Source organism: Bradysia coprophila, unplaced genomic scaffold, assembly GCF_014529535.1.
Source record: "Bradysia coprophila strain Holo2 unplaced genomic scaffold, BU_Bcop_v1 contig_297, whole genome shotgun sequence".
Classification (NCBI taxonomy): Eukaryota; Metazoa; Arthropoda; class Insecta; order Diptera; family Sciaridae; genus Bradysia; species Bradysia coprophila.
Genome location: NW_023503555.1, coordinates 2,032,907 through 2,060,865, shown reverse-complemented (window position 1 = coordinate 2,060,865; position 27,959 = coordinate 2,032,907). Strand labels below are relative to the sequence as shown.

The 27,959-nt window shown below is 34.9% G+C and overlaps 2 protein-coding genes and 1 long non-coding RNA gene across 4 annotated transcripts in view; 2 read left to right on the top strand and 1 right to left on the bottom strand.

Annotated features, from left to right (window-relative positions):
* The window catches only part of LOC119078824 (E3 ubiquitin-protein ligase TRIM9), a 123,334-nt gene that overhangs the window by 19,065 nt on the left and 76,310 nt on the right, over positions 1-27,959 (bottom strand). The gene's annotated exons all lie outside the window — the stretch shown is intronic.
* Positions 4,637-8,213, top strand: LOC119078835. The gene is made up of 3 exons (XR_005088071.1): positions 4,637-4,650; positions 6,555-6,556; positions 8,034-8,213. It is a non-coding gene; the product is annotated as an uncharacterized LOC119078835 (long non-coding RNA).
* Positions 23,879-26,301, top strand: LOC119078825 (myogenesis-regulating glycosidase-like). The gene is made up of 5 exons (XM_037186533.1): positions 23,879-24,105; positions 24,172-25,232; positions 25,296-25,493; positions 25,554-25,893; positions 25,957-26,301. Exons 1-5 carry the CDS (start codon positions 23,955-23,957, stop codon positions 26,220-26,222), a joined length of 2,016 nt encoding a protein of 671 aa, XP_037042428.1. The 5' UTR covers positions 23,879-23,954; the 3' UTR covers positions 26,223-26,301.

Below are 27,959 nucleotides of genomic sequence, written 5' to 3'. Positions count from 1 at the left end.
CGAGGAGAGAGAGAGAGAGAGAGAGAGAGAGAAGCAGAAAAAAAATAATTTCATTCGAAAAACCCATTGATTCAACATTAAAGCTTTTGTGCTAATGTATACCCTTCATTATTCGGTCGTGATGTCATTAATCTTGTTGCATCGTTACGTGATTTATATACGTACGGATTATGTTTAGATATGCTCTCCGTGCTATGAGTGTGTGATATATGAATTTTGTACCTTGGGCGAAATAACAGGCGTCTATACGCAGTGTATAGGGATAAATGCGTAACGTTATGTTATGTATACAGTGTACCCGACCTTTATATCCTGAATGCGGCTGGAATAATGAGTGTACAAATAACTAAATGGCATGCATGTTTATACACACAGAGAGGAACATTTTCTTGTACACACTACGTTCCACCGTAGTGTGTACCAAAATGTTTATGGAATTTTTGTTCAAACTATCCAGACGAGAGAGAGTGTTACGAAGTACACCATGCATGTAAGGTTGAGATATGTGAAAGTCTTCAATATGAACCATAAAGTTAAGTAAAGCAGATTGGAGTAGACGGAATTATGAAACGTTTTCTATCTTCACAGACTCGAACATTTGCTGCTAACAAGTCTGTTGGTAACTTAAGACTTCAAGCAATTTTTTTATCAGTGATGATTTTCTGTATACCGTTGTCTGCTCGTCTGCTGATTATGAAAGCTTATGGCTTTTTGGTCGATAGAAGTGGAACTTTCTCGGTTTTCACAGAGATATTTGTTACAAAAGCATTCAAATGAAAACTCTAAACTTTTTGGAATATCAACAAGTTGATTAAGCAGTCGATGGAGAGAAAAAACGAACGAACTTTGAATATGATGTTTGCCGTAGAATACAGTTCTGCATTCCGTTTTTTGATATATTTTGATTAATTGAGCAAAATGATGGTGGTAGTATCTCATCAAATGTTGACTTGAGTCGTTTTGGAAGCTAAAAACATTTTCCGGCGAAAAAGATTTAATGGTATTGGTATCTAAGGATGGTTTACATTGATTGGGAATGTGAAATGCAATTTAAGGGGAACTTTAAGGTTCTCATGAAGTAAATGACAATTTTTCAAACAAAAGAAGTTGCAGATTGAATTGATTACGGCTTCAAACGCTTGCCGATACTTTTCTTTCTATTATCATACTTGAGGGTTCTTTTATGAAGATATGAGTTTAAAAAATGGTATTAAAATTACAAATTCAAATCTAGTTAAATAGATCCAGGAAATATTGGGGTGAGAGCAGACTGCATTTTTTTAGAACAATTTGACAAATCAAATACTGTTTACAAATCAGACTGATTATAGTGAATGTAATTGACTTGAAATCTTCAATAAATATTCATGTTTATTAGGGTGTGTCCCAAACACGAAAATTTAATTTTGTTAAGTCTTGCCCTCTCAGGTGGTTATCTTAGACGAAAATATTAAATGTTGATTCTATAGGAACCCTTTAGTAGTCCATTTAATGAGGCCGGAAATTCGTCGAGGAGTAGCATCACAAGTATTCGCACGTACTACTACTCTGAGGCACCGATAAAGGAATCGAAAAACGTGAACTTTGAGAAACTCAAACTAATTCAATTTCGTTTTTACTCCACTAAATTGTTTAAATGTGTTTTCAAAGTACTATCCTTCCTGCGAATTTTGAGCCCTCTATCGATATGTTCGGTTAGGTGGTTTGGAAAGTTGGCAAGTCTGAAAACTCGCCATTTTACTCTCTGACTAATATCCGGCCATCCTACATTGATTCCAAAAGTCTAAGAGTCCATCTAAGAAGGTGAGACCTTACAACTTTCAGTTCATAATTTTCACTATGCATTCCACACACACACCCTAATGTTTATTATCAAGAAAAAGTATCGTCACCACTGCGACATATAAAGCTGTCGTTGTCCTCAGGAATTCAACATGAAAATTATCAAATTGCTTAAAGAAATCGATGCTAAAAATGAGAAAAAGTCCAGACATTCCCTCAGACTGATATTCTCTCAGATCCATAAAAAGACGTGCGTTGGCAAACAAAACAAAATCCACTCAACAGTCATCAACTCAACCTTAAGCAATGTGAAACAATGCCACTTCGGAAACAGATTTCGTACAAACAGCCATAAATAAATCATTCGTCCCACACTCTATCGTCATATTTTGTTGATTGATACATCTTTTATTAAATAATAAAACATCAAAATGGAAAGGTAAGGATACGAAAATAACACATAAACCAGAAACGCTCAACGTTTTCATAAATTACGCTTCAGATCAAAATCAAAGTGTTAAATCGACAAGTCAAATAACAGGAAAAAGCACATCCACCATTCCCATGTGTGCTATATAATCAAGAAAATTGCAGATAAATCTGAAAATTGTTTCGCCTCTGTATATAGTTATACGCTCATATGTGCCCTTTTCATGCTTTTCTTTTCACCTACGGCGATATGGATAGAAAGGTGTAAGCACGCATTACCCAATAAAAGAACAATAAATAAGGTTTGGCACGTATGTATAGGCATAACGCGATACGGTCAATATATTTTTCCATATAGAAAATGGTCTGGTTATTTCGATGACTTTTTTTTAGTTTAACAATCGATTTGATTTGGGATGGGAATAATAGCGAAAAGTCAAATCAAATCACTACATAAAATCAAAATGACTTCGTGTGCTCGCTGCACGACTTCTAGTCATATGAAGCATTAGTTTAATATGATTCTTTTCTCTCTGCTTTGTAAATTATATGCAATTTTGAACCGAACAGGTCATTTATGAATTTGATGCAATGATTAGGCGTCTGATTTCTTTGATATTATTCTACAATGCGATGTGGTTTCGATATCTAGGACAGTGAAATTTGATATTCTTTTGAAGTTAACTGCATTGGGAAATGCAATCAAATTTATCTCTTTTGATGTACAACTTATTTCGATGAGCTCAGTGTGTCTGAAGAAATTATTCTCGAAGCAAAGATTGTTGCGGTAAAATAGGAAAAGCCAAACGATTATAAAGATTCACATGCTCCGTCAAATATTTATTTTCCTGTCTACAAATATATATTCTCTATACCATTGTGTTGTGGCTATTCAACTGCCAATAGTAATCTCCCATTTTACAGAAGATATTTGCAGGTACCTTTCAAATGTAATCCTATAGTAGTGAAGTATTGTTTGACTTGAAACGGCTTTCCTCACATCTCTAGTTGATTTGATCGTTCGAATATGTGTTTAATTTTCCTCAACTTGAACCGACAATGGCGGGTTCCTGGCGAGTCCCATAGTGTGCTGTTTCCACAAAAAAATCACGGGAATTTTATGAAAGAGATTTATTGACTTTTGAGTTCAGCTAGATGAAACGTTGTTTTCATTAAAAAATAAATTTTTGTTCCATGTGTCGCCGCGCAATCTAGCAATAGGATGCTATCGCTGAAGAGATTATCGCGCATTTTTGACTCACTTTCCTGTCAAAATTAAGGTTTGGGTCCTACATGTGAAAAAATGTTTCTTGATTTTCTCGAATTTTCTTAAATTTCTTGATTTTTCATGAGTTTCCTCGAAGTCAAGAAATTTGTGAAAATCAAGAAGATTTTCCTTAATTTTCCTCAATCGCAAATTATTTTTCTTGATTTTCTAAATTTTTCTTCATTTTCGTGAATTTACGAAATTTTTCTCGAAAAAATTTATCCAAAACAGTCCGCACTAAATGCTTACGGAACGCAATCAGTACCTGCCGCAAGTATAAAATACACAGGTAGAGTATACATGTATGCCTATTTGAAATGGACTGCTAGTATTTTTCAAATTATTAACCAACTTTTTTCACATTTAACTCTGTCAGGTCAAAACCATTTCCAAAGTTTTTAATTTTTGATCAATGCCCCATCCAACGATACGGAATGCAAATCATTTGACCTGGCAAAAGTAATTTTTTTGTTTTAAATATTTCCATAATTTTCCAAACGAATAACCCTTTGCAGTGTAATTTAATTTAGTGTAAACATAGAGATAAACCCAGTCAGGATTCATTGGGTTCATTAAATTATTCGTACATTAAACGCAAATTTGAAGAAAATTTCGTACATGCTGCTGTTTTACCATAGTCTCTGGTTCGTATAATAATACCGAAACGATTATTACCTATACCTTTTCTCACAAATTAAGTTAAGTGTTCGCTTTTTTTATCCTCTGTATCTTGGTGCTTTTTGTCTTTTTGTGCAGAGATAAGATAAACATAATTATTAAAGAAGGTGAATATTATGGTGTTATACGAAGAACAGAAAAAAATGAAGTAGAAGAAGCAACGGAAAATATTTTTCTTGCTTAAAGCGAATTAAAGATGTAATTTGTTTGGGCTGTATAATGAACTGAAAGTAAGAGATGTAAATAAGTTAATTAAACATCCAATTAATTCATTTAGTTGATTCACACAGTCACACAGTAAGACTAATAGAGCATTAGGGTTGGTTCAAGTAGAAGTATACATAGAATTAAGTCATAAGTAGCACGGCTTCTTAATGGCATACTCTACCTAACATTACTTTGCAAACAATAAATTACAATGAAAACCTAGAGAAAATTAATTGGTTTAAGATTACACAGGTTAGAAAGTGAACAGTTTCGTTTGAAGTGAACAGGTGAAACATTTGAAGTTGAGGCAATATTTTATTTACTTCGCTAGAATTGCACTCACGACGAGCACGCTAGTAGTGTATAGATTTGAGGTTTGATCTTTTCATGAAAGTGTTTCAGAAATTTATTACTTCATTCGATCCTACATCCTACATCTTTTACTTCATTTGTTTTAACATACAGTTTGGTGGTAATGGTTACCTGACAGGTGTCCGGTCACATTATGAATGTGACAAGAATTTTCAAGATTTGTAAATTCTTTAACTTGAAATTCTTGAGAATTCTTAATTCAAGAATTTTCATAAATTTCCGATACCTTTCTGTAATTTCGAGAATTTTCAATAATTTCGATAATTTTCAAGAATCTATTTCACGAAAGTGAACCTTGTTTCCGATCAGATCAGGCCAAGTTCAGGTCAATTGAAAAAAAAATCTGAACTTTTCAGGCTCAGGTCAAACCCGACTCGTTTCGAGTTATGAATCATCAACATATAAAAAGGCGTAAATATAGGTAAGTCTGCAATTGAATCATCCTTACAAATTCACGTCTTCGATGTCTCTTACCGCGTCATTCCCATCACCTTATTAAATACAAAGTTATTTCCAGACATAATATTCATGACAGAAACACACCAAGACGTAAATTGTCACCATCACTCCATTGACCTCGTGTAAAAATAAGAAACATAAGCAACGTCGAACGGTCCGAAACACACGTCATCAATATATCTATGCGAAATTTTATTTTGTAAAAATAACATTATTTTGTGTTCATTGATCAGTTCGAGTGGCGTTGTAATTACCATTTAACATGTAATTCCATCGTTGTCAAATAGTAAAAATGTTAATGATGTCGAGGGCCAGTAAATTGCAGCAAATTTATTCGTATTCGAATCAACAAAACAAATCGTTTAATTACAAATTTGATTGCTAAATTTAGATGTGGTATGATGGTTGCAAAACAACACATTTTAAATCCCCCTTTTTACCGCACTTACAGAGCCAAAATATCCGATACGGAACTGAAATGCCGACTGGGCGAGAACAATATGTTCCGGTTCTCTCGTGAACACTATGTAAATTCGATAAATGTTCGACAGCAAATCAGATTATCAACCGAAATTAAAGCAAATAATTAACAAAACGCGATTGCGAAAACCTCATTTACGCAAAATATTTAATAAAAACACTTTTAGCATTCTGTTTGACAACCTAATGGAGTGCAATTTTGTTTCTAATTGTATTTTAGCAAATGAAGAGCATCCCATGGCAATCATATTACCGAATAATACACAGAAATCAACGTAAACCCTTTGCATATAATCTGCATTTTACACAAAATGGGAAATATAATTTGAATATCAAATTATGCACTGGGCTATTAGATATCGATGGTAGATATGTATAACATATTTACCGACGTTTCGTTTAAAATAAGTCTGTAATTTTATCTACATACGTGCCATCAAATTACGCTATTGTCCAATCAAAAAGTTTCAACGTATTTTGATGTGAAATGCAACAGACTTAATTACAAAAAACAAAATTGATTTCGTAATTTGTCACCGTTTAACTAACCATAAATTATGTCAACATTCCAATAGAGACAAATCGAACATTTTTTGTTCGTAAATATTAAACGAACGAGACATGAACTCCAAACTATTCAGAGCTATAAGTTCGACCAGATAGTAACCCGGGGAAAATCAGGGATTATTTTTGGGAAAACATTTTCCCTTATTTTCTTGAATTTTCTCAAAAATTATTTTTATGAAAAGTTGTAGAAATGTGGGAAAAATTACGGAAAATGCGGTAAGAAAATATTTTCCTAAAAATGGTCCCTGCCGAAAACTCTTCTTTTTCCTTAGACATACCGAATGATTTATTGAATTCGTACTTCATTGTCGAGTGGTTTAATAGAATTGAGGCTTAAAATTAGAAATGTTTTTCTTTCGCCTGTTGCAGGAACGTGTGACTAACTGTCGCTGTGTAGCCGGACTTTCAAATGAGTTTTTTTTTTTTTTTTAAATTAAATTGGAGCTGCGACAAAATTTTTACAGCATAAGACATATGCAAATTTCAATCTTTTCAACTGTCAGGCAAAACTGACATTTTGCTTTCTTGGCTTGTCCTACGCTCCCGGCACTTGCTTCATAGTGTTGTTAAATGTTAATTAGATTCTATTGTTGTTGTTTTTAGACTAATCGGAGTCATACTTAGATCTTGAGATAAATTGTGAACGAGCTGTTATAATATGTTATTATCATCTATAATCGACAACGTCGACAACAATAAGCAAACAACTCTTGAAAGTATTCTCATTTTTATGAGTAATTCCAGCTAATTTGTGAATTTTCGAAATATTTTCACTGAATGAAAACCGATTTCGGTAAACTTTTTTTTTTCCTTGAAAGCTGCTAACCTGACGCGTCGTTTAAGCCCCATAATTGGTCGATGTCAGAAAATCTCGGGGAGTTACCACCATAAAAATGTATGCTTGTTTTTAGCACATTTTTGAAATTTCTAGTTTATTTCACGAACCTGAACCGATTTCACTAAACTGTTTTTTTTTTCTGCTGAAAGCTATTGACAAGACGCGTAGTTTTACACCAATATGAGGTCATTGGCATTACGTCTCGGGGTTATATGACCAAAAAGTGTTTGTTTGTATTCGACATTACGAGATATTCTCAATAAATCTCACATCAGGCTTACCTTTGAACGCTGATAAATGTGAAGTATTTTTTGTGAATGCTTCTGCTGAGGAGGAGGCTAGCATGTATGCTGATATTTCAGCTCTGTTACCAGGGGTTAAAAAGGTTGATGAGTCTTCACTTGAGATTTTAGGCTCGCCAATCTTTGAATTAGGTTTAGAAAGGATGTTTTCTTCGAAGATAGAATCAATTAGTTTGATGTGCGATCGTTTGAAGTTGATGGATGTTCATCCTGCTTTGTGTATTTTTAGGAAATCGTTGAGTAGTTGTAGGTTTAATTATCTGTTGCGGACTTGTAAGGCTTTTTTGTTGTCGGATAAGCTGAAAGCTGTAGACGAGATATTCCGTCCTACGCTTGAAGCTATTACTAATACGAGGGTGGAAGGGTTTTCGTGGGATCAAGCGTCTCTCCCGTTGTCTTTTGGGGGTATGGGTATTAGGAAAGTAGAAGATTTGGCAGTACCAGCCTATTTGTCATCTGTTTATTCATCATCAGATTTGTCAAATGAATTACTTCAGAAATTTAATTTAAAAATAATTGATGACGACATTTTTCGTATGATTGAGGCAATCCCTCAAGATTATATTCCAGACAACGATATCCTTAGGAAAGAGCAAAAGAATTGGGATATCCCAAGGATCAAAAGTAGATTTTCGGAAATGTTTGATTCTAGTGAGCCGACTGCTCGTGCTCGACTGCTTGCGTCATCAACTAAAGAGTCCTCAAAGTGGCTGCAAGTGGTTCCTTCGAGTCAGTTAGGCTTACTATTAGATAACAATTCTGCAAGAATTGCTGTTGGTCTTCGTTTGGGTAGCCAATTATGCGAAGAACATAAATGTATTTGTGGAAAGAAGGTTACGTAGGATGGATTACATGGTTTATCTTGCAAAAAAAGCGGAGGATGGATTCCAGGACATGATGAAGTTAATAAAATCTTTTCTCATGGATTTTCCTCTGCAGGTTTTCCGAATCTGTTACAACCTCCGGGCATTTCTAGAGATGACGGTAAAAGACCGGACGGTGTGACTCTAATTCCATGGAGTCACGGTAAACCAATTTTGTGGGATGTAACCATTAGAGATACCCTAGCTCCATCTTATATAAATCAATCGTCCAAAAAATCTGGATCAATTGCAGATAATGCTGAAAGATTCAAGCATAATCATTACATACGTTTAAAAGAAAATTATTTATTTACACCCATTGCTTTTGAATCATTAGGTAGCATGGGTCCCGAAATAAGTACATTTATTAAGAAATTGGGTTCATTAATGCGAAAAGCTTCTGGCGAACCACGCTCCATGGATTACCTATTACATAAGGTTTCTATTGCAATTCAACGGAGAAACGCTAGTTGCATTTTGGGGACTTTGGGACGTAATAGAGTTGATGATTTTTATTTATTGTAAATATTTGTTTTTGAAAAGATCGTTTTTTACTGGTTGCGCTTTGCAGCCTTTTTTTTCGCTTTTAATCTCAACTGATTTCTGTAAACTTGTTTCCCTGTAGATCCGAACGCTATAATTCCACAATTGCACCAAATGACACGAAATTTAATTTTTATAAGATTTTTGGTTCATTCTGCTTCGAAGTAAGGTAAAATCACCTCAGCCCAAACGTTGCCGAAATTAACGTGTAACGCAACTAACCGCCGACTTCTTCGATCACACAAGTCACATTTCGCAGGCTAAAAATTCCAATTCTTGTTGGTATGAATGCACTGGGTCTCCTGAGTATTAGAAAATAAATAGACTGATTTGTTACCGCAAAACATAGCCAACACAGCTCACTTTATGCCTCAGAAATGACAAAATTTGTAACGCAACTAATCCTGGAGTTACCCATAAACGAATGGTAAGACTAACGGTTCATTAAATAAATTCCATAAGCAGACGAGAAACAAAGCAATTAGTCTTGGGTCAACATGATTTTAAGCAATGAACTAGCTTCGATCTGTCAGGAAGTTACAGCCTGAAAATAACGAACTTAAATTAAAGACTTCTACACTGAACTCAATGAACTCAGATTAGGCCATACTGTGAATTCTGGCGATTCTCGATGGGCGTTTTGATTTCTCTACGAAAATTTTTAATTTTTAGAAATGAGTTTTTTGTAGCCCTCGAAGGCGTTTTTGATTCAGTCCGGCTCTGACTCAGATTCAGTCCAGCTCTGACTCAGATTCAGTTAAATTTTTGCTTTGCATCTTATTGGCGTAGCCAAATAAGTTTCGCTCTGTCTTAGGCGATATGGCGGTCATAGTAACTTATGTAACCGAGTCCAAAATGCTTTATTAGGCCACAGTCCGAGTTTTAATAATTTTATGTTATTTACCTTGACTTCATGACAACACCCAATTCCCAAAATTAAAAAACATTAAAACTGAATCCAACGACGACTTCTTAAGTATTGTGAAAATAAATTTAAAATTCTAAACGAACGATAAACTTCTCCAACACGTGGACGAATTACAAAATTCAAACTTGGGAGGTATATATCTATAGCCAGCTTAGAATTAGAATTATTAGAATTATGAGTTAAACAATGAAGCTATACTCGAAAAAAAGAACCAACTCTGAAAAGTGAAAAAGATAAAGTAAATAAAACTCTTGAAAATTCTGGTGTAACACAATATAGCATACAATACTCTCTCTCGAGTGTCATAACATTGTAACAATGACGATTAATTTATGATATTGTCATTATATACCCGAAGATGACAAATTCGTAGCAGATGTTTGGTATTGATTTAACAAAAAGCTGGTCGGAGCGCTGAGAGTGTTTTATGTGCATATTAATATGAATAATGCTGACTATTATTCTGCATTGTTTTCAACTTCTCCCGTTCCACATTGATTGTAATAAATTATTTAATGAAATGTTAGATTCCAATCAATCTGTATTATAACGAAAATTGTTTTATTCACAAATGGTCGCTTTGGTTACACAATATACACGTTTCCAATTGGTTCAAATTCAATGAAGCTAAAACCGATCTGAACACAAAAAAAAACATCTAAGAAAACCAGAAACAAATCATCTCGCATTCCCAATAAGGATTCGCTCTTGTATTATATGACTTACAACCGTGTGTTTCGCATTAACATTGTATATGGTTTATCGCGTAATGGATACGAACATTATACCCGAACAACTTTATATCGAAAAATGTAATCTCTGAAAATAGAAATACATTTATTACGAGTGTGGTTGCGCTGCGGTTTTTTCTTTTTCTTTACTTCGTTTAAGATAGAATAGTGAAATGCATGAATCCATCATACATACAATAATGCAATGCATTCAATGAAGGTATCGTTTTTATTATCTATATCGACTCGAAACAGATGTTTCATCTGAAGCAGGAATAAATGGTAAGACGTAAAGAGAATATGCCATAAAAAGACAGACTACAGAAAGGCAACTAGTATATACGCACTTGAACTTGAACAAATGGTAGATCATTTGGATAATGAAACCAGGCAGCAATTTTAATTAGTCAATTATATTTACGTGCACTTTACTTACATGCACATTCTTTTTTAACCGTCGGATACTCGATTGGCAGACCATAAAACAATTTCTTTTAAATAAATGTTTAACCATCACCATCATTGGTGAGTGAAATTAACAAACTCTGAAAACATCTCTTTAAACAGAAAGGATTTTAAAATAGCTGGTAATCGACCATCTAAGGAATATTATTATGGCAACAGCAGAATTTGCTTCAATTGCTACTGTACATTGATATTACGATAGATGCACACAGTGTACACCGAACAAAATTAATTTGACGCAATAATTTGTAAAATTTCGTAATTTATTCATTGCCAACGCTCGTGTTTAACTCATAGCACCAATTCATTACAATTAAAAGAAATGCGAACCTTCCATTTTACAGAATTCCATTCACCGGAAATTTTGACACATTTATTAACTCCTATTAACGACAAATGTCTCGTCATGTAGTACGATTGAATCTGCTACTTCATTTGTTTAAAGTTTGAAACCAAGATCTTTTACTTCTTTAAATTTACAACTCATTTTGCTAGATAAGAGATCGCTAAATCAAAGCTAATCGTTTATTCTTGTAGTTCTTATTGATAACAGATGTGAACAATCTTGACCAAATTACTTCGTCTTCCAAATTCATTTATTATACAGCCGTTAATATTTCCGGTGATGGAAAATGTACTTGGAATTTCGGTGGATAAGCGGGTAACAATTGAGAAAAGAGATTTCGATCTCATATACAAATTGGTTTATTTGATGATACAAATTTGACTATACTTTACGATGACTGCGCACGAAGTGATTCTAATGGTTCGGTGGCACCAATGGCACCAGTGGACACACTTACCATATGGTAAGCAAAGTTTCAGACCAATTACATTAGACGGCGCTGAAGGTGCTTAAAGCAAACCAAATTTTAAAGTTTCGTCCGAGACGTAACAAGATGAATAGCTGTTTCAATGGTTGCACATCGGTTCAAATTCTTCTTGTATGTACATCGTTTCCATTAAAGTAAAAGAAAAGCGACAGAAAATACATTTTCGTTTCTAGTCAACTTCCAGTTAACTGTTGTTGTTCACAAACAACTTCAAAGACGTCCATAACATTGAAGAGTCCGAACCATCAAAGCAAGTTTTTATTGTTTTTATTAAAGACATTTTGTGTGTTCGGTTACTTTTAGAGGAAACAAAATAATGAGAAAAAAATGTACAAAGAGACCATGCCAAACAACGGCTGCATTTTAACTTCTTTTGAGTTCATTTTTTCAAAAGCAGTGAAGTACTAACCACACGATCACTTAAAAAAAATAGGAAATTAAAAAACGTAAAAACAAACCATCACAAAGTAACCAGACACCGAAAGTACGTATAGATTAACTAAATGCACCGATTAAACATTATTTACTTACCGAATATTTCCTAATGTTTTCTTTCCTACATCCCATCATTTTCCTCAGACTCATTTAACAAAGCGCTCATTATATTATTTTAAGATTTTGTTGTTATTTTTGGAATGAATCTATTTTCAGTTGCACCTTATGCTGAACGTTGAACTAAATCTTAATTGAGCCACACAATGTGTGCGTAAATTTAATTAGCTTTTTTTTCCGCTGTCGAGATATTCTAATGCGTGTCGACATTTCCGATAAAAATAGATCAACAACAACGAAAATTTTGTTGTTTTGGGGCGAGTGGGATAGTGTTGAGCAAAAAAGAAAACTCTGAAAACCTGATATGCGTCTGGTCGTTACTGGGTTATTACAAATCAACGCAACTCGAAGCTATGAATAATAACAATAATTTATGTCGATCTTAACGACGCGTTTTTAAATTTTATAATAATAATGAGCGCGCGATTCTACTTTTCGTTTATTTTTCATAATAAAACTTCGCTTCGCACAACACATGTTGATATTGTATCAGAGAACACCCTACGCCGTCTTGCACTATTTATACGAACAAGACATGTAAATTAGGTTTGTTGTGGTTTTAAATTTAGATGAAAGTGAAATGTAGTTTGAGAAGATGTTTTGTTAAAAAATGAAGAATTAAAATGAATTTAATGATGGGACGTTAAAATGTTTGAAAGAAATTTGAAAAGAAATCTGGTGGGCATTGTCTTGATGAGATAAATAAAACAAAAAAAAAGTTAATTTGTTTAATAGAACAGTGAGACCCGGGTTTCGTGGCATCTGTATGCATAAATAGACAATTTTGCAATAAACAAATCTATCAGCCATCAGCGTAAATGGCTTGACAGAATCATCTGTTTCGCTTATGTGGGCCAACTGTCGGCAAGTTTTTAATCATTAACCAATCAAATGAATGATTTTACTCTATTGTTCGTGGAAATTAAACGTTTCCATTCTGTATCTACTGTTCTGAAAAGGTCAGACTTTGAAAGTTCCTCCTTTGGAGCCCTTAAACAATTTTCAATTGGTCGAATCAGATTTTGTCTGAAATCACAGGCATGAGATTTTGAACGGCTAAACATAGAATGGTTAAGACACCTACTTCTTTGGTTTCAAGTGTATCGCCTACAAAATCTTTTACTTCATTTGTTGTAATATAAGAAGTAATTGAAACTATGTAAGAAATGCAAGCCAGAGCTCGTCACTTATTTTGTCGTCGCTGTCGCTGACAGATGCCTAGCCTACGATACGAAAAGTGTTTTTTTTTCGATTTTTTCGCTAACTAACTAATGCTACAAAAATCGACCTTGTGCAACGCGGTGCATAATATACCATTTACACATTTGAATGTCTAATGTGTATGTCTAAATCTAACGAGATTAAAGGGAAGCTATAAAGTCTGCTAAACATAAAAATGTTAGAAATTCCATAGGGGGAATTCAAGAAAAACTAATTTGTTTTGACCATCCATCTATCCCTTGCATAGCTTTGTTCGAATTTGCTTCGAAAATGCAGGACAGTCCCCATCTGCAAAAAAGCATTCCATCTGTATTAGTCATCCAATAATGCAATAAAAACCCTTTAAAGGGCATCCAAGCAGCAGAACAGCCAGCATTTACACTGCGGACTTGCAACGTTATTACGCCTTCATAAAAACATTTAATAATAAAAGGAAGAGGTGGGGCGGTCGTTCTGAAGAGATACTTTCTATTTAAATGAGTAGAACGATCCGCTTTGTAGTTTAATATATTTTTTAGTGAACCTGCACCTCGTAATGAAAATATTTTGCTCATTTATTGGCATATTCCAAAACAATATTTCGATAGAATTTTATGGCGAAAATGTACCTTATACAAACCTAGTCAAGAGAAATAAACTGAACTTCTGACCATAATATCAATATTTGTTCAAAATATCTAAATATCATCGCAAATTCATAAGCAAACGCAAGCTTTTATTGATATAGTAAAGTATAATTAACCATACCATAGCCAACCAATACCACAACATCAAACATTTTACCTAAAACCACAATAGTCCGCAATTATGCGAAACATTTTCGAAATTATGAAATAAAACAACATGCTGAAGGAAGATGTTCGGGTGGGAAACGTTCAAACATTCAAGTTATTTTCGGTATAAGAAGATGTTATTAAGCGTAAAGGTATTATATTGTCTGTATCATGGAGTTGCAATTCGGTGCCCGACAAACATTTCTCCCAATAAAACACACACGGAAAAAAGGAAAGAAAGAAGAAAAACTTATTGTGATGGCTTTTGGAAATATGAAGGGATATTTTGTGGCATTATCATTTCGATGTACGTGTCTATATAATACAGAGATATGTTGTGCGTGTAGCCGCCTAGTAGGAATAATATGCCAAAATGTAGAAATTGTAACCATATTTCCATCGAATAATATACATAAAACCATTCCCGAAAATATAAATGTATGCGAATAGGATGAGGCAGCCGAGCCGAGGAAGGAAAAAAAACCTATAAAACAAATATGATTTTTTGCTCGCTATTCCCCATGGAGAAGTTACAGGAAAAGATTACATATCTACCCATCTATCTGTTCGACACGTAACATGTGTATAAGTCTATATGATACTACGTACGGGGATTCGTATACACATTTTTATGTACGAAATTTTATATTTTTTTTTGCGTTCCCATTCACCCTTCGAAATATTTTATACGTTTCGGGTGTTCCATTTATTTATACCCCCCTTGCATTATACATTTGTGTTATATTATGCCCATTATTGTTGAGTGTGTGTAGATGTCATTAATGTTCAATGAACTTTCCGCAGCATATCAGTTTGAATACGTGAATTCCGAGCATATTTTCCGATAAATTTTATTTTTTCTTCGTTCTTTCGTCGTCGCCGTTGTAACCCGTACCATCGTCATTCTATTCTTTTCACACTGTGTGCAATAATTTAAGGTTACTGGAATAACAAGTTGTACGCAATTTTGAACGTAAATTGTATGTATAATCGATTGGGTGAGGATTTCGTATTTTCTTTTATGTGCGTTCCACTTTTGATTGATAGTCTTTTATTTGGAGTATCGGTTTTCCTTTTCTGCATACGAACACCGAAAGATATGGGCTATAAACGGAAAGTCAAGTTATAAAGTCTTCAAACATCGAAGTGTATTTGGTTTCATATCCGCTTTTGTTTTCTTATCGTTAGCAGTATATCATTTATGATGATATATTATCCAATTTTATTTTTATTTTTTAGATTGTATACTGAGCAACCATCTTCCACCCCCCAATCCAACGTAATTTTCCCGAAACGAAAATCTTTCTGCCGGGCCCGGTCCCATTCATGACGACAGAGTATGGTTCTCAATTATATTATTGTGTGTATCGATTAGAATGGAAGATATATTGAGTGGCGACTTGAATGAAATGGGTTGATGATCCAATAAAATTGTGATAGACGGTGTAAAATTGTGCAAAATCGGATATTATAATCGATGAGACATTTGTGGGTATAAAAGTGTTTTCACACAAAGTTTTCGTTTTTGTTGCGAAAGTGGTGAGAGAGAGGCAAGTGACAGAAAAGTGTTTCGATAATAATGGAAGAAGGGAATGGACGAACACTTAACGGAACAATATAATTTCCAATTTTGTACGTTTTTCCATTTTCGGTTGCCTATTTTTGCTGGAAGCGAATTTTCGGTGGAGATTTTAAGTGCCTTGTAGAACTGATATTATCGTTGTGAGTATTTCAGGGAATTTTGGAAATGTTTATAGGTCCATGTTGAGATGACAAACAATTTTCGATTACATTAATATTGCGCAAAACTGAACGTTCTTCTTTGACTAACCGTTTCGTCTAGTCGTTCCTCGCTAACTTTTCGCTTGACACTTCTCGTTATCATTTGACAGAGGAGGGATCTTTACTTGAAGCTATAAAAGCTAGTCATCTGTTATCGACAGTGACGACAATGATGAACGTGATCTATGACTAATGTTCTCTTAATATAGCAAAATGTATACTAAAACTAATGAAGTAAAAGCTTTTAGACGAAATGCAGTACTAAACTTTTTACATAAGAAGTAAAAGATTTGACGTGTCGCATCCACCGTAGATTCGTACGTACGTAATTATGATTTAATCGAGGTATGGTCGCCTCTTTGAAAAATATCTCTCACTATCGCTAAGAACAGTACCTTCACAGAAACGACTGGTCCTCGTCATCTATTATTATCAAAATCGATAGCAAACATTAAAGAATTGGTTCTTTCTTTTATAAAAAATTAAAAAAATCTGAAATTCAATGAAGTATCAGATTTGGTACTAAGCTAGGCGATACTTTGAAGCCAACGGTGAATGTGTTTAGTAAGTTTGTAAATGCTGCTCGTTATTCATAGTGTAGGCTAAGATTACGGAGCTGTAATACAAGGCAAAGACCTAATATTTGAGAAATCATTCTCAAAAGATTACCTAAAATTACCAAAAATGTTATCAATCTTTGAGAATTTTAGGGATTCTTTGCGAGTCCGTTCTCACATATTAGGCCTTAAGTGCCATTCTTATGTTATAGGTATCAGACAGAATCTGTGTGCCGTCGCTATAGTCACTACAGTGTACAGTTCTGCCTTAATTTGCATAAGAAACTTAGTGACAATTTTAAACAAAAGAATTCTTATGCAAATTACACTGGGCATATCACTGTTAGAACTCTCTTGGAGCTCAAAAATAAAAATCGTAAAAGAAATAGTTTTCAAATCGTTGCCTTCTGAGGAACTGGATACGGGCTCTTGGTCTACTTATGGTCTACTAAGGGAGCGTTTGTTTCTTTGAGACCTTACCAACAGTCCCTTACGGCCAATAACAAGTTCAGCAAGGACCACTGGATTAACGTAACTTCTGAACCTCGCCTCGAAATATGCAAATACGTTCTGATGAAAGTTGGGTGCATAACTGATATCTCGCCTACAGGTGGGAAAGACACACAAATGTTCAGAAAATCATTCTAACGTCACACGATTTATTCGGTGTAAACAAATTTGCAGCCACAACACATCCCAACTACCGAAGCTGTAGTAAACTGTAGGAAGCTGTAGGAATGCGATTTAGTCGGTAGAAAAATATCCTTCCCGCAACGGTTTTATTTTATTCAAAAGGAACTTATTTGGGTAGCAATCTTGCAACGTGGCCTGCAAGTATTTTTCTTTCGAAAACTGTGTTTTCACAAAGAAATCATCGAAAGTATTTTTGTTTCAACGCCCCTTCATTTCAGTGAAGTGCGTTCTTAAATGAACTTTTATTTTCTAATCCACCAGATCATCTGACGTTATTGAAATTGAGCCTCAGGTAAACAAACATTTCTCTTACAAAGTTGACAAAGTGTTTGTCTCATAATACCCTCTTGAAATACGACCTCTAAAAATAATCTTAAATCGTTTCCACTTAGTATCATTATATGAACGAAGGTTTTCTCCATTTTAATTGAATTTCAATCCTTCTTTACCATAACAACCAAATCGTTTTTTTTTTAGTTAAAATGTAAATACAGTAACCACACCTTACGTTTGTTCTTTGATAAAAAGTTCGTCTTCTTTTTTTATATTTTATTAACGAAAGAAATAATAAAGAAAATTCTGAGTCTTTTGATGATTTCTTTCACGTCTTCCTCTCTCTATATAATAAACAATACATGTACGGTTCACGAAATCAAAAACACCCATGGACGATATAACTTTCTGAGTGCTGTGTGCCTATCTATAGGTTTATTTTCGTCTCTATTGTACGGAAAAAATTGGTTCAATTCATCATCTCATAATAACCAATAACTCAACAAAAGCAACGAAACATCAAAGAAATAAATGTGGAAGTCAAAACAAACAATATCCAATAATTTCCATCATTTTTATTTTCTTTCTTCATCCATCCACCCATCCATCTGCTACACAAAAAGTGATTTTTGTGTCGTGTTGTGTGTATCTAATTACAATGATATTATTCGACTGATACTGATTTGAAATTCACATTGAGAAGTTGATGACACCCGATTATAAAATATGAATATAAACAAACAAAAAAATTGTTTGTATTTTATGAAAGAAACAACGTCGAAACGAAAATATTGTCGCTATAATGAATGACGTGGCATTGGAAGGTGCTATGAATAAGAAATTATTCATTTGATTGTGAGGAATTCTGAGGAATGTTTTTTTCTGATGACACCAATTATTTATGTATTGAAGATAGTAAGCACAATGAAGCTGCAACCATGGAAGCTGCGGGAATTTGCTCATAGATAGGCCTCACAGATAAATGGAATTTTTGGCTAATACTTAAAACATATAATTCCAGTCATTGAAAGAGTATTTAAAATTCCACGAATCAATGCTAACTTTTTGCATTATTGTTCTTTGAAGAACGAATTAAGTACAATGACGCTCTTAACGATAAATCGAAAAATTAGAACGAAGTTCTGTGAGATATGAAATCTCAATATTCCCATCTGCGTAACAAGCGCCTTTTGCAATTAAACCAAAAAATTCATTTTATTATACGAGCCTATCACGCAATTTTTTTCGTTTTAATAATTTAAAATTAAACCTACCAGCTACCAGTCTAAATAAAAAAGACAAAATTTCGATTCTGTGAACAATCATTCAAAATCAAAATTATACACAAAAATGTGCGCCAACAATGCGAATTGAATGATTAAAGTGTGCGCACTCCAAACGTTTCAGATGTATGCATTGCACAGTGCTTTCTACGGCAATAAGATAGCCGTGCCTTTTTGCCCACAAATGTTCTCAGTGATATTTTGACCAAAATATCCGATTAATCTTCACCAAACTTTAGAGAATGAAAGTTCCACACGGAAAAAACTGGATGTGATAGAATGGAAAATTATACGCAGAATCTGCAAATCTTTTTCAAATTCTTGACTTTTCTATCAATTTTAAGTGGGAAAAATCAATTTCACAAAGTGGCTCGTTAACGGCAGGAACTATTTTCATGAAGTTGTTTTCCAATTTTTCTCAGATTTTTCCTAATTTCCCGAATTGAAAATTTATTAAAATTCGGAAAAACCTGGGAAATTAGAAATTGCAAGATAATTGACCTATGCAAGAGCTTATATCAATAACTACCATATAGACTATTTTTGGTAAAACTTATCATACTTTCCTAATTTTCCTCTGATTTTCATAAATTTGCCCTGAATTTCTGATTTTCTTTTGATTTTCCCAAAAATTATTTTTTGGAAAATTAAGAAAAATTTAGTAAAATTGAAAAGTGCAAGAAAATGTGTTCCTAAAAATAGTCTATGTCTCCTTGTACATACTGTGCGTTCATCTTTAAAAAGCACAGTTTTAGATTTATCAGAGTTTTAAAAGTCATCGATATTCCCAGTCAATTAAGTTCTTCCCATTCTATGGAGGGTTTCTTTTGAAAAACAGCCTACCGAAATCGGACGCGGACTAGCGGAATTTTTTATATGTACCTAGAAAGGACCTCGACCCTCAAAGCCAAAACCACTTTCAAAAAAATTCTTTGAAGCTTGTGTGGCTGGTGAAAGGTGAGCAAAACCGAAAAAATTCAATTTTCTTACAAAAAAATCTCCAGTTACACGAGCCGTACAGGGTCGTGTGGGGTGTCATTAGGAAGGTAATCACACGTACTATTGAGCCGAATAGGATTTATTGTGTTGAAAATTCATCGACACTGAAATATGTGCAGTTAAAGTTTTCAACCGAAGACATACAGTGTTCTTACTGAAATTTCTCGAGGTACACAAAATGTACATGTTCGTGTAGGGTGTCATTAGACAGGTAATTTAATGTGCTTTTGGGCCAAATAGGGTCTTATGTGGTTTGGATGCATCTACGATGAAATAGAATATTAAATGTTTAAGTACCCACCTAAAATTACCTTTCAAATATTACCCCACACGACCGTGTACGTTTTGTGTACCTCGAGAAATTTAAGTAAGAACTGTGTAAGTCCTCGGCTGAAAACTTTAACTGCACATATTTCAGTGTCGATGAATTTTAAACCCAATAAGTCTCTATTGGGCTCAATAGTAAATCTGATTGCCTTTCTAATGACACCACACACGACCCTGTACGGCTCGTGTAACTGGAGAAATTTTTGAAAGAAAAGTGCAAGTTTTCGGTTTTTAATGATCTCTCGCTAGCCACTCAAGTATCGAAGAATTTTTTTTGTAAGTGATTTTAGTTTCTAGGGTCGAAGTCCTTTCAAGGTTCATAGCAAAAATTCCATTAGAAAATGCGTGCGATAGGCTGTCTTTCAAAAGAATCCCTCATGATATTTTGGCGTGAAATTTGAATTTGCTGAGCGATTTTCAAATTTTGTGCCAAAATATCATAACTTGGAAACACTTTGTTGACTCGGTAACATCGATGAATTTTCAAACTCTGATAAATCTTAAACATGTTTCGAACTAAAGAAAACCAACTGTATTATTAGCCTTAGCAATCCAGTGTAACTCCAGCTTCAGATGGAGTTTACCCTCGTCAAAGGTTGAAAATATTAAATTCTCTGAAAATGAGAATGCCTTTTATTCACTGCACCTCATTTACACTTCCTCTTCCGCAGGTAACGTCAGCAGTTCTAACAAAAACCTCTGCAAATGACATTAGACAAAACGACAAAACAGAAAATTTATCCACGTGGTTCGTGGTTAAAGATTTGCTTGCTGTGCAACCGGAGACAATTCCGTTCCGAGTTGGAAATCAACTCCAATAGTTTTTCGAAATGAAATCGTCTGAAGCCGAAAGAGACGCTAAATCAATTTGAAATAAAACTTTGTTTAAACCACACAGCCAGCTGCACACATCAAACAAACGATTCGCAAATTTCACAGAGGACAATGCATTAAATTAAAATTGTTTACGCCATCCGACCATAACGAATTTTATGAATGAATTTTGCGTCATTGATGGTAACACAATTGGAGACAGTTTGGGTCATTATGAAAATGTAGAGAGAGTGGAATGAGAGCAATATTGTTGGATATATTTATGATCGATGGAATCGGTTTCACTTTTAAAATCAATTTTCATTCATTTATACATTCGGTCTAATCACGATTTATTAGTTAAAAATAGCAACCAAAAATCCATTCAATCTTCCGTTCATACACTCGAGTCGAATGAACGTTTTAACATCAATTTACTTTAATTAATCTACACAATTACGAACGGTTCGGTTGGTTGAAAGGGAAGGAATGCGAACCATAACACGGAATTTACAACGTGATGTTCTTTTTACTTGATGTAATTTGCCGAAAATGTATTCCGATCCAACAATGAAACCCTTTTCACGGTATAGTAATTTGGTGTATTCAATTTTCGTTTATCATAGATTGTAGTCATGACCTAAGCTTTTTATTAGGAAAACCATCAATTTAACTGAAAATGGATTAGATATGCAAAATGTTTTGTCTAATCAAAATTATTGAAATTACGTGAAAGCTGGAGTAGAACGACATGAAGTATTTCAGGTTTGTGTGGATGTTGTTTCAGTCGCTTAAAATTTCGTATTATCTGAGGACAAATATTTTACCTAATTATCGTCAAATTGGATTATTGATCCCTTTGATTCTGAGATTCTCTGAAATTGCTTTTACACAAGTCCGTAACCATCCTCCGAGTTAGGTATTTTTGGAGGGCAAAACCAAAGAAACTTTATTTTTGTATGGGTGCATTGCACCTGATTACGACATTGTTTCACAATAACACAGCGACAGAGGAATAGTCTACCTGCAAGACCGACGATTTTTTTAAATTCCAGAAATTATCGTGAATAACACACGCTGTTTTGACTGATACTACTCTTCCACTTCAAAACAATTTGGTCATAGGGTCTGATAAATCGAAAAGGTTTTTTGTGGGAGTGAGAAACACTTCAGTTGATAATTTTGTGATAAGAGGCTGGAATCGGAAACAAATAATTTTAATCAACTCAAGATTCTGACTAAGTAAACTACATTCTTACATTGAACATTTTGAATTTGAGCGGTGCGGTGTCGGTGCGGAATTTTACTCTATAAGAAATCACCTTGTTCCGGATCAAGCGATTGCGAATGAACCAAGACGTATCTAATGTCTGCATCTGCAGTCTTGATCTGTTATGACGACAAAAATAAGCAATGATGGATGGCCTTATATTCGCCGAGGGCGATAAGGGCAATAGCTTCCCGAGGAAAATTTTCAAAATTCGTGAAACTTCAAAAAATAATTTTAGGCGAAACCTAAGACAAAGGTTGCCAAATCTATGTTAATGCAAATGAAGTAAAAGATTTTGATTCAATCTGTTGGAAAAGTCTCATTGAAAGGAAGTAGCAGACTATATAATTAAACGGTGACGGGAAAAATCTCCGAGTGTATTATCGTTGCAGCGGCGATAATATCGTTTCATGGACGATAATATCGTTGCTAGGACGATATTATCGTCCGGAAAACGATATTATCGTCGTCTGATACGATGATATCGTATCAAAAACAATAATATCGTTTCAATCGGCGATAATATCGTTTCACGGGTGATATTATCACTGCAGAAACGATAATATCGTTGCATGAAACGATATTATCGTCGCAAAAACAATAATATCGTTTCAATCTGCACGGACGATAATATTGTTACAGAAAACGATATTATTGTCCGGAAAACGATATTATTGTCGTCTAATACGATATTATCGTCCCTCGGTGATCAGTCCATCTGTCCGGCTATTGATTTTGGCGTGCGTTATGAGTGAGACTGAGGTGAGAGATTTTCCTACTTTTTCCATTATGACTACCTTTTTCCGTTGTAACTGCGTTTTCCGTCTGACATGGAGTTTGTCATATGTGTTTTTTGTATCGTTGTTGTGCGTTGTGGTGTCTTGCTGCTGAGGAAGAGACGATCAACCGTTCGATCGAAATTTCTTATTAATGTCATTTCGGACGTACGTCCAAATATCCTGACATTGTACACACTTCGCGTTCAATTGTACATGTCCCCTGTATCGATGGCACATTTAGGAGACCTCTATGGACTGTTTGCCACCGACTGATGAGTAGCAGTTCATAGAGCTCCTAAATGACGAAACAGGTTGTCTCTGTTTAGAACTTGATTTTATCAAGATCACCTTCTCCTTAACGGAGTCCCGTGTATAGGCTCCAACGAGAGTTCTTGTTTGTTACGTTTGTCTGAAGCTACATGTCATATTATACTTGAATGGTCCGTTGCCAATTTGCAACGTTAAAAAACTGAGTGAATTTGTGCACTCCTTGACTGACTGATTGTTACAGAAAACGATAATATCGTCACAGCGACGATATTATCGTTTCAAAAACGATATTATCGTCCCCGACGATAATACACTCGGAGATTTTTCCCTAGCCCTAATTAAACTGGTGTCTATGACAGGGTAATGCCAGGAAAATGTGTTGATGAGACATTCAACAAACGTTAAACTTTCTGAAATAATGAACAGAAATTTTCAATAATCCTACTCTGAACGGCGTTGGTAATCATTTCTTATCATACGTGTTGAATAACATGCACTTCAAAAACACATTTATTGCTCAAAATCAGCAGATTACAATTATTTTTTCGTGTAAAGTTTAGTTCAGTTCAAACCTTTTAATTCATCAAATGCCTTCATAGACTTCCACATCTTGCGAAGATGTTTTGCAAAATCTTTCTGTTAGCACTAAGTTTTGGTGCAATCAGTGCCCAGACTTACGTACTACCGATAGAAAGTGAACTCAATGTATCGTTGAGAATCCAACATCAACCTGGAAACAATACACACCTTTCGTATGCCATCTTAAGAGGTGAATATTATCCGACTACCAAATGAATTAAAATCTTTGAATACGAAAACGAAATTTCTTTAACAGATTCGGTCGTAATACACCAATCGGACCTATACCAATATTTTGGACCAGTTACTGGAGTGACTCAAACTTCACTCGGCTATTTGTTCCAGGGCGACAGTTCAACATTACAATTTAGTGTCAATCATGATTCGAACAATTTTGTAATAATTTCAATTGATCGAAGGTCAACTGCTTCGTATTATATGCGAGACTGTGTCCAACTGAAATCAAACGAAATGAGTTGGTATGGTGGACCGGAGCAAAAGTATCAGTATTGGCCCATTGAAAAGTTGACTTTCGATGACTATTCGTATGTGACAAAAGAAGCCGACAGTTGTGCACTGGCCGAACGTTATTGGCTCAATTCCCGTGGTCTTTTTGTGTACGTTGAGAAGGAGGCTCCGCTATTTTTGACTCAAACTGCTAACAGTTCAATGTGTTTGATCACCAAAAAGGAACTGCCGTATTACACGCATGATCGGTCAGTTTTCACATTCAATTATAAAATTGGCATTGCTGCTGATGCCAGGCAGGCACATATGAAGGCAGTGGAACATTTCTTAAATAAGCCTGCCGATTACCCGGATGAAAGGATGACAACGTATCCCATATGGAGTACGTGGGCGAAATATCGTCGAGACATTGATGAAACTGTAGTGCTGAACTATGCTGATTTGATTAACAGTAACGGTTTCAAAAACAGCCAGATGGATATTGACGATATGTGGGAAACGTGTTACGGTTCCCTCACGTTCAACACAACAAAGTTTCCAAATATTCGCCGAGCTACCGACGCATTAAAAGAGAAAGGATTCCGAATCACATTATGGGTTCATCCGTTCATCAATAAGAACTGCGATCCTTTTTACACAGAGGCATTAGAGAAGGGATATTTAGTGTTGGACCATAACGGCAATCCCGATGTCAAATGGTGGAATGCGGGATCGACTTTTGCTGGTCATATTGATTTCACAAAAGTTGAAGCCGCAGAATGGTACGCTGGACGTCTTAGAAGGTTGAGAACTGATTCCGGCATCGATACCTATAAATTTGATGCCGGCGAGACATCTTGGGCTCCTATGGTATTTTTTAAACGATTTTGTTAATGAAATGACACGACTTAACTTTGACTCGAATACTTGTAGGATCCAGTATTGAACGCAACTGACGATGCCAAACCCAATGCACTAACCATTGCGTTTGTGGACACCGTCGTTCCATTCGGTAAAATTATTGAAGTGCGAACGGCTTTCCGTCAGCAGCATATACCTGTCTTTGTACGAATGTTGGACAAAGACTCGAAATGGGATTGGAATAATGGACTTCCGACGGTAGTGACGACTGTAAGCCGATAAAATTTTAGAATTTCTTTGAATTGAACAACCAGATGAATTGCTTCACAGTTGCTACAATTCAACATGGTCGGATATCCGTTTGTTCTGCCAGATATGATTGGAGGCAATGGCTATGAAGATAATCCAATTGTCCGCACCACAAATAAGGAACTGTACATTCGTTGGATCCAAGCCAACGTTTTTATGCCGGCAATGCAATTCTCTTTCGTTCCATGGGATTTTGACCAACAAACGATCACGTTGAGTCAAAAGTATACTGCGCTTCATGCAGAGTATGCAGATAAAATCATCGAACGATTTAAATTGGCTGTGGAAACTGGAGCCCCTGTCAATCCTCCTGTTTGGTGGATTTCACCGAATGATAGAACGGCGCAAACCATTTTCGATCGTAAGAGAAAGTTTTACTTTAATTTTCTATGAAAAGGAAAATTATTCAAATTTTCGTTCACAGAGTTCTTGCTGGGTGACGACATTTTAGTGGCTCCAGTTTTGGAAGAAGCACAGACAGCGAGAAATATTTATTTGCCAGAAGGTGAATGGATTGATCAGAATACTGGTCAAACTCATCAAGGTCCAGTGTGGTTGAACGATTATCCTGCACCGTTGGATGTTTTACCATATTTTATTAGAAGTGGTTCACAGCGTCTGTACGCAGTCGGTAGCTTTGTTGCTCTATGTATCTTGTTAATTAACCTAATCCGAACACACTTTATTTGAATAATTAAGTGTAAACATTTAGTGGAAAATGAAATTTGAATCCACAAATTACAGTCAATAAACATTCATTTGTGCGGCACAATTATCTTTCGGCAATATGTCAAAATTAGAAGGGTCATAAGTCAAATTACATACATAACTACTTCAGCTAGCATAGTCATCTGTTATCGACAACAACGGAAAACAATAAGCTATGAGCTCAGTGTTACCTTAAATAATGAAATTCCAGAGATAAAACTTGAGAAGTGCAAGATTTCGTACCTGCCACGAAGCGATACTTTGAACTAATGAAGTAACAGATTTGGTCGTTGTGTTACGCTTGATGTTTTTAAAACGGAAACATTCCTAATGTAGAGGCGAATTCAGAGAATTTTCTTATACGGTCAGTTTTATTTGACATATGTTCCTGGCTAAGTGCAGTTACGGAAAATTTCGATTTTCGATAAGATTGTCTCATCAAAATATGCTTCCATATTCGTTCTACAATCTTCACCGAATCGTTGTTTTACCAACCTTCCAGTCCATGTACTAACCTCAGCCGCCCACTCGTCGGTAACTTAGCTGAAGTGCAGAATTTACCAAGGTAAATGTATGGGCCCATATATTTACCTTGGAATTTACAACAAGCAGTCTTTCACCAGCTGGTGCTCATGCTATTGTTTATTAGTCAATAATATATTCAGCGATAATTCAGTCACTATCTCTCTCTCTCACACCCACACACATGTGTATGTGCTGATAAAAAACCAGCTGTGAGCTGTTGCAAATTCTGCATTACAGTGAAATTTACCGAGTGTTACAAATCATTTTTAACCTTATCTTCTCCACTCAAAAGGCTATGAGAAAATCATGTTTTGTTAACGCTTCATTTTCAGATTTGGAAAGAAAATGTTTATTTTCTTGACTCTTGTCTTGAAAGAACGGTTAATCACACTTCGTTCATGAAAAAGACGTTATGTTCACCTCTGGAAGCAAATAGAAAATTTCAACTAGAGCGATTTTTAGGACTCGCTTCGCTCGTGTTGGAATTACTTATTCTCTTTTAATAACTATTTCACGAGTGAACGACTTCATCTCTCATTGAAATATCTCTCGTTACTCAGTTCATAGACTTTTCCTCTACCTTTACTAAAGTATAACAAAAGAATTGACGAAGAGACTACCGAATTATTCGAAATAAGATACATGAAAGAAACTGGAAGAAAACGTTCAGTTTATCAATTATATTCACCATAACAACTATAACTTATACGTCCATAAGTGAATCTCTCATCCAGTCACTGCTATCATCTCTCCGTAATAATATTGTAATTTTTATGATTGCATCAAATTTATGAGGGATTATGCCACGTAATTACATCGGAATATCTTACTTTCAAAATAATAAACGTGATGTACGTGATGAAAAATCAAAATGTTCGTTCCGAGTCAATATCATTTCGTCGTAACCATTTTTTTCTTCGTCTCCGCTCATGGTGTATATGGGGTGAATATAAGGCTAAGGTGAAGATAAATGGAGCGTTGATGAGGAACATTTATTTCGAAAATGAATATGAAATTTTACGGGAAAAAAGGCAAATGAATATGTGAGAATGTTGTCATTGAATGTAAAAATAAAACTCAGTGCGTCGATTCGAATGGAATAAAAGGCATAAATGAGACTAAGTACTTGAACTGTATGATCTTTATTAATATTATCATAAAAGTTAATGTTTTACATAATGTTAATCTTACATC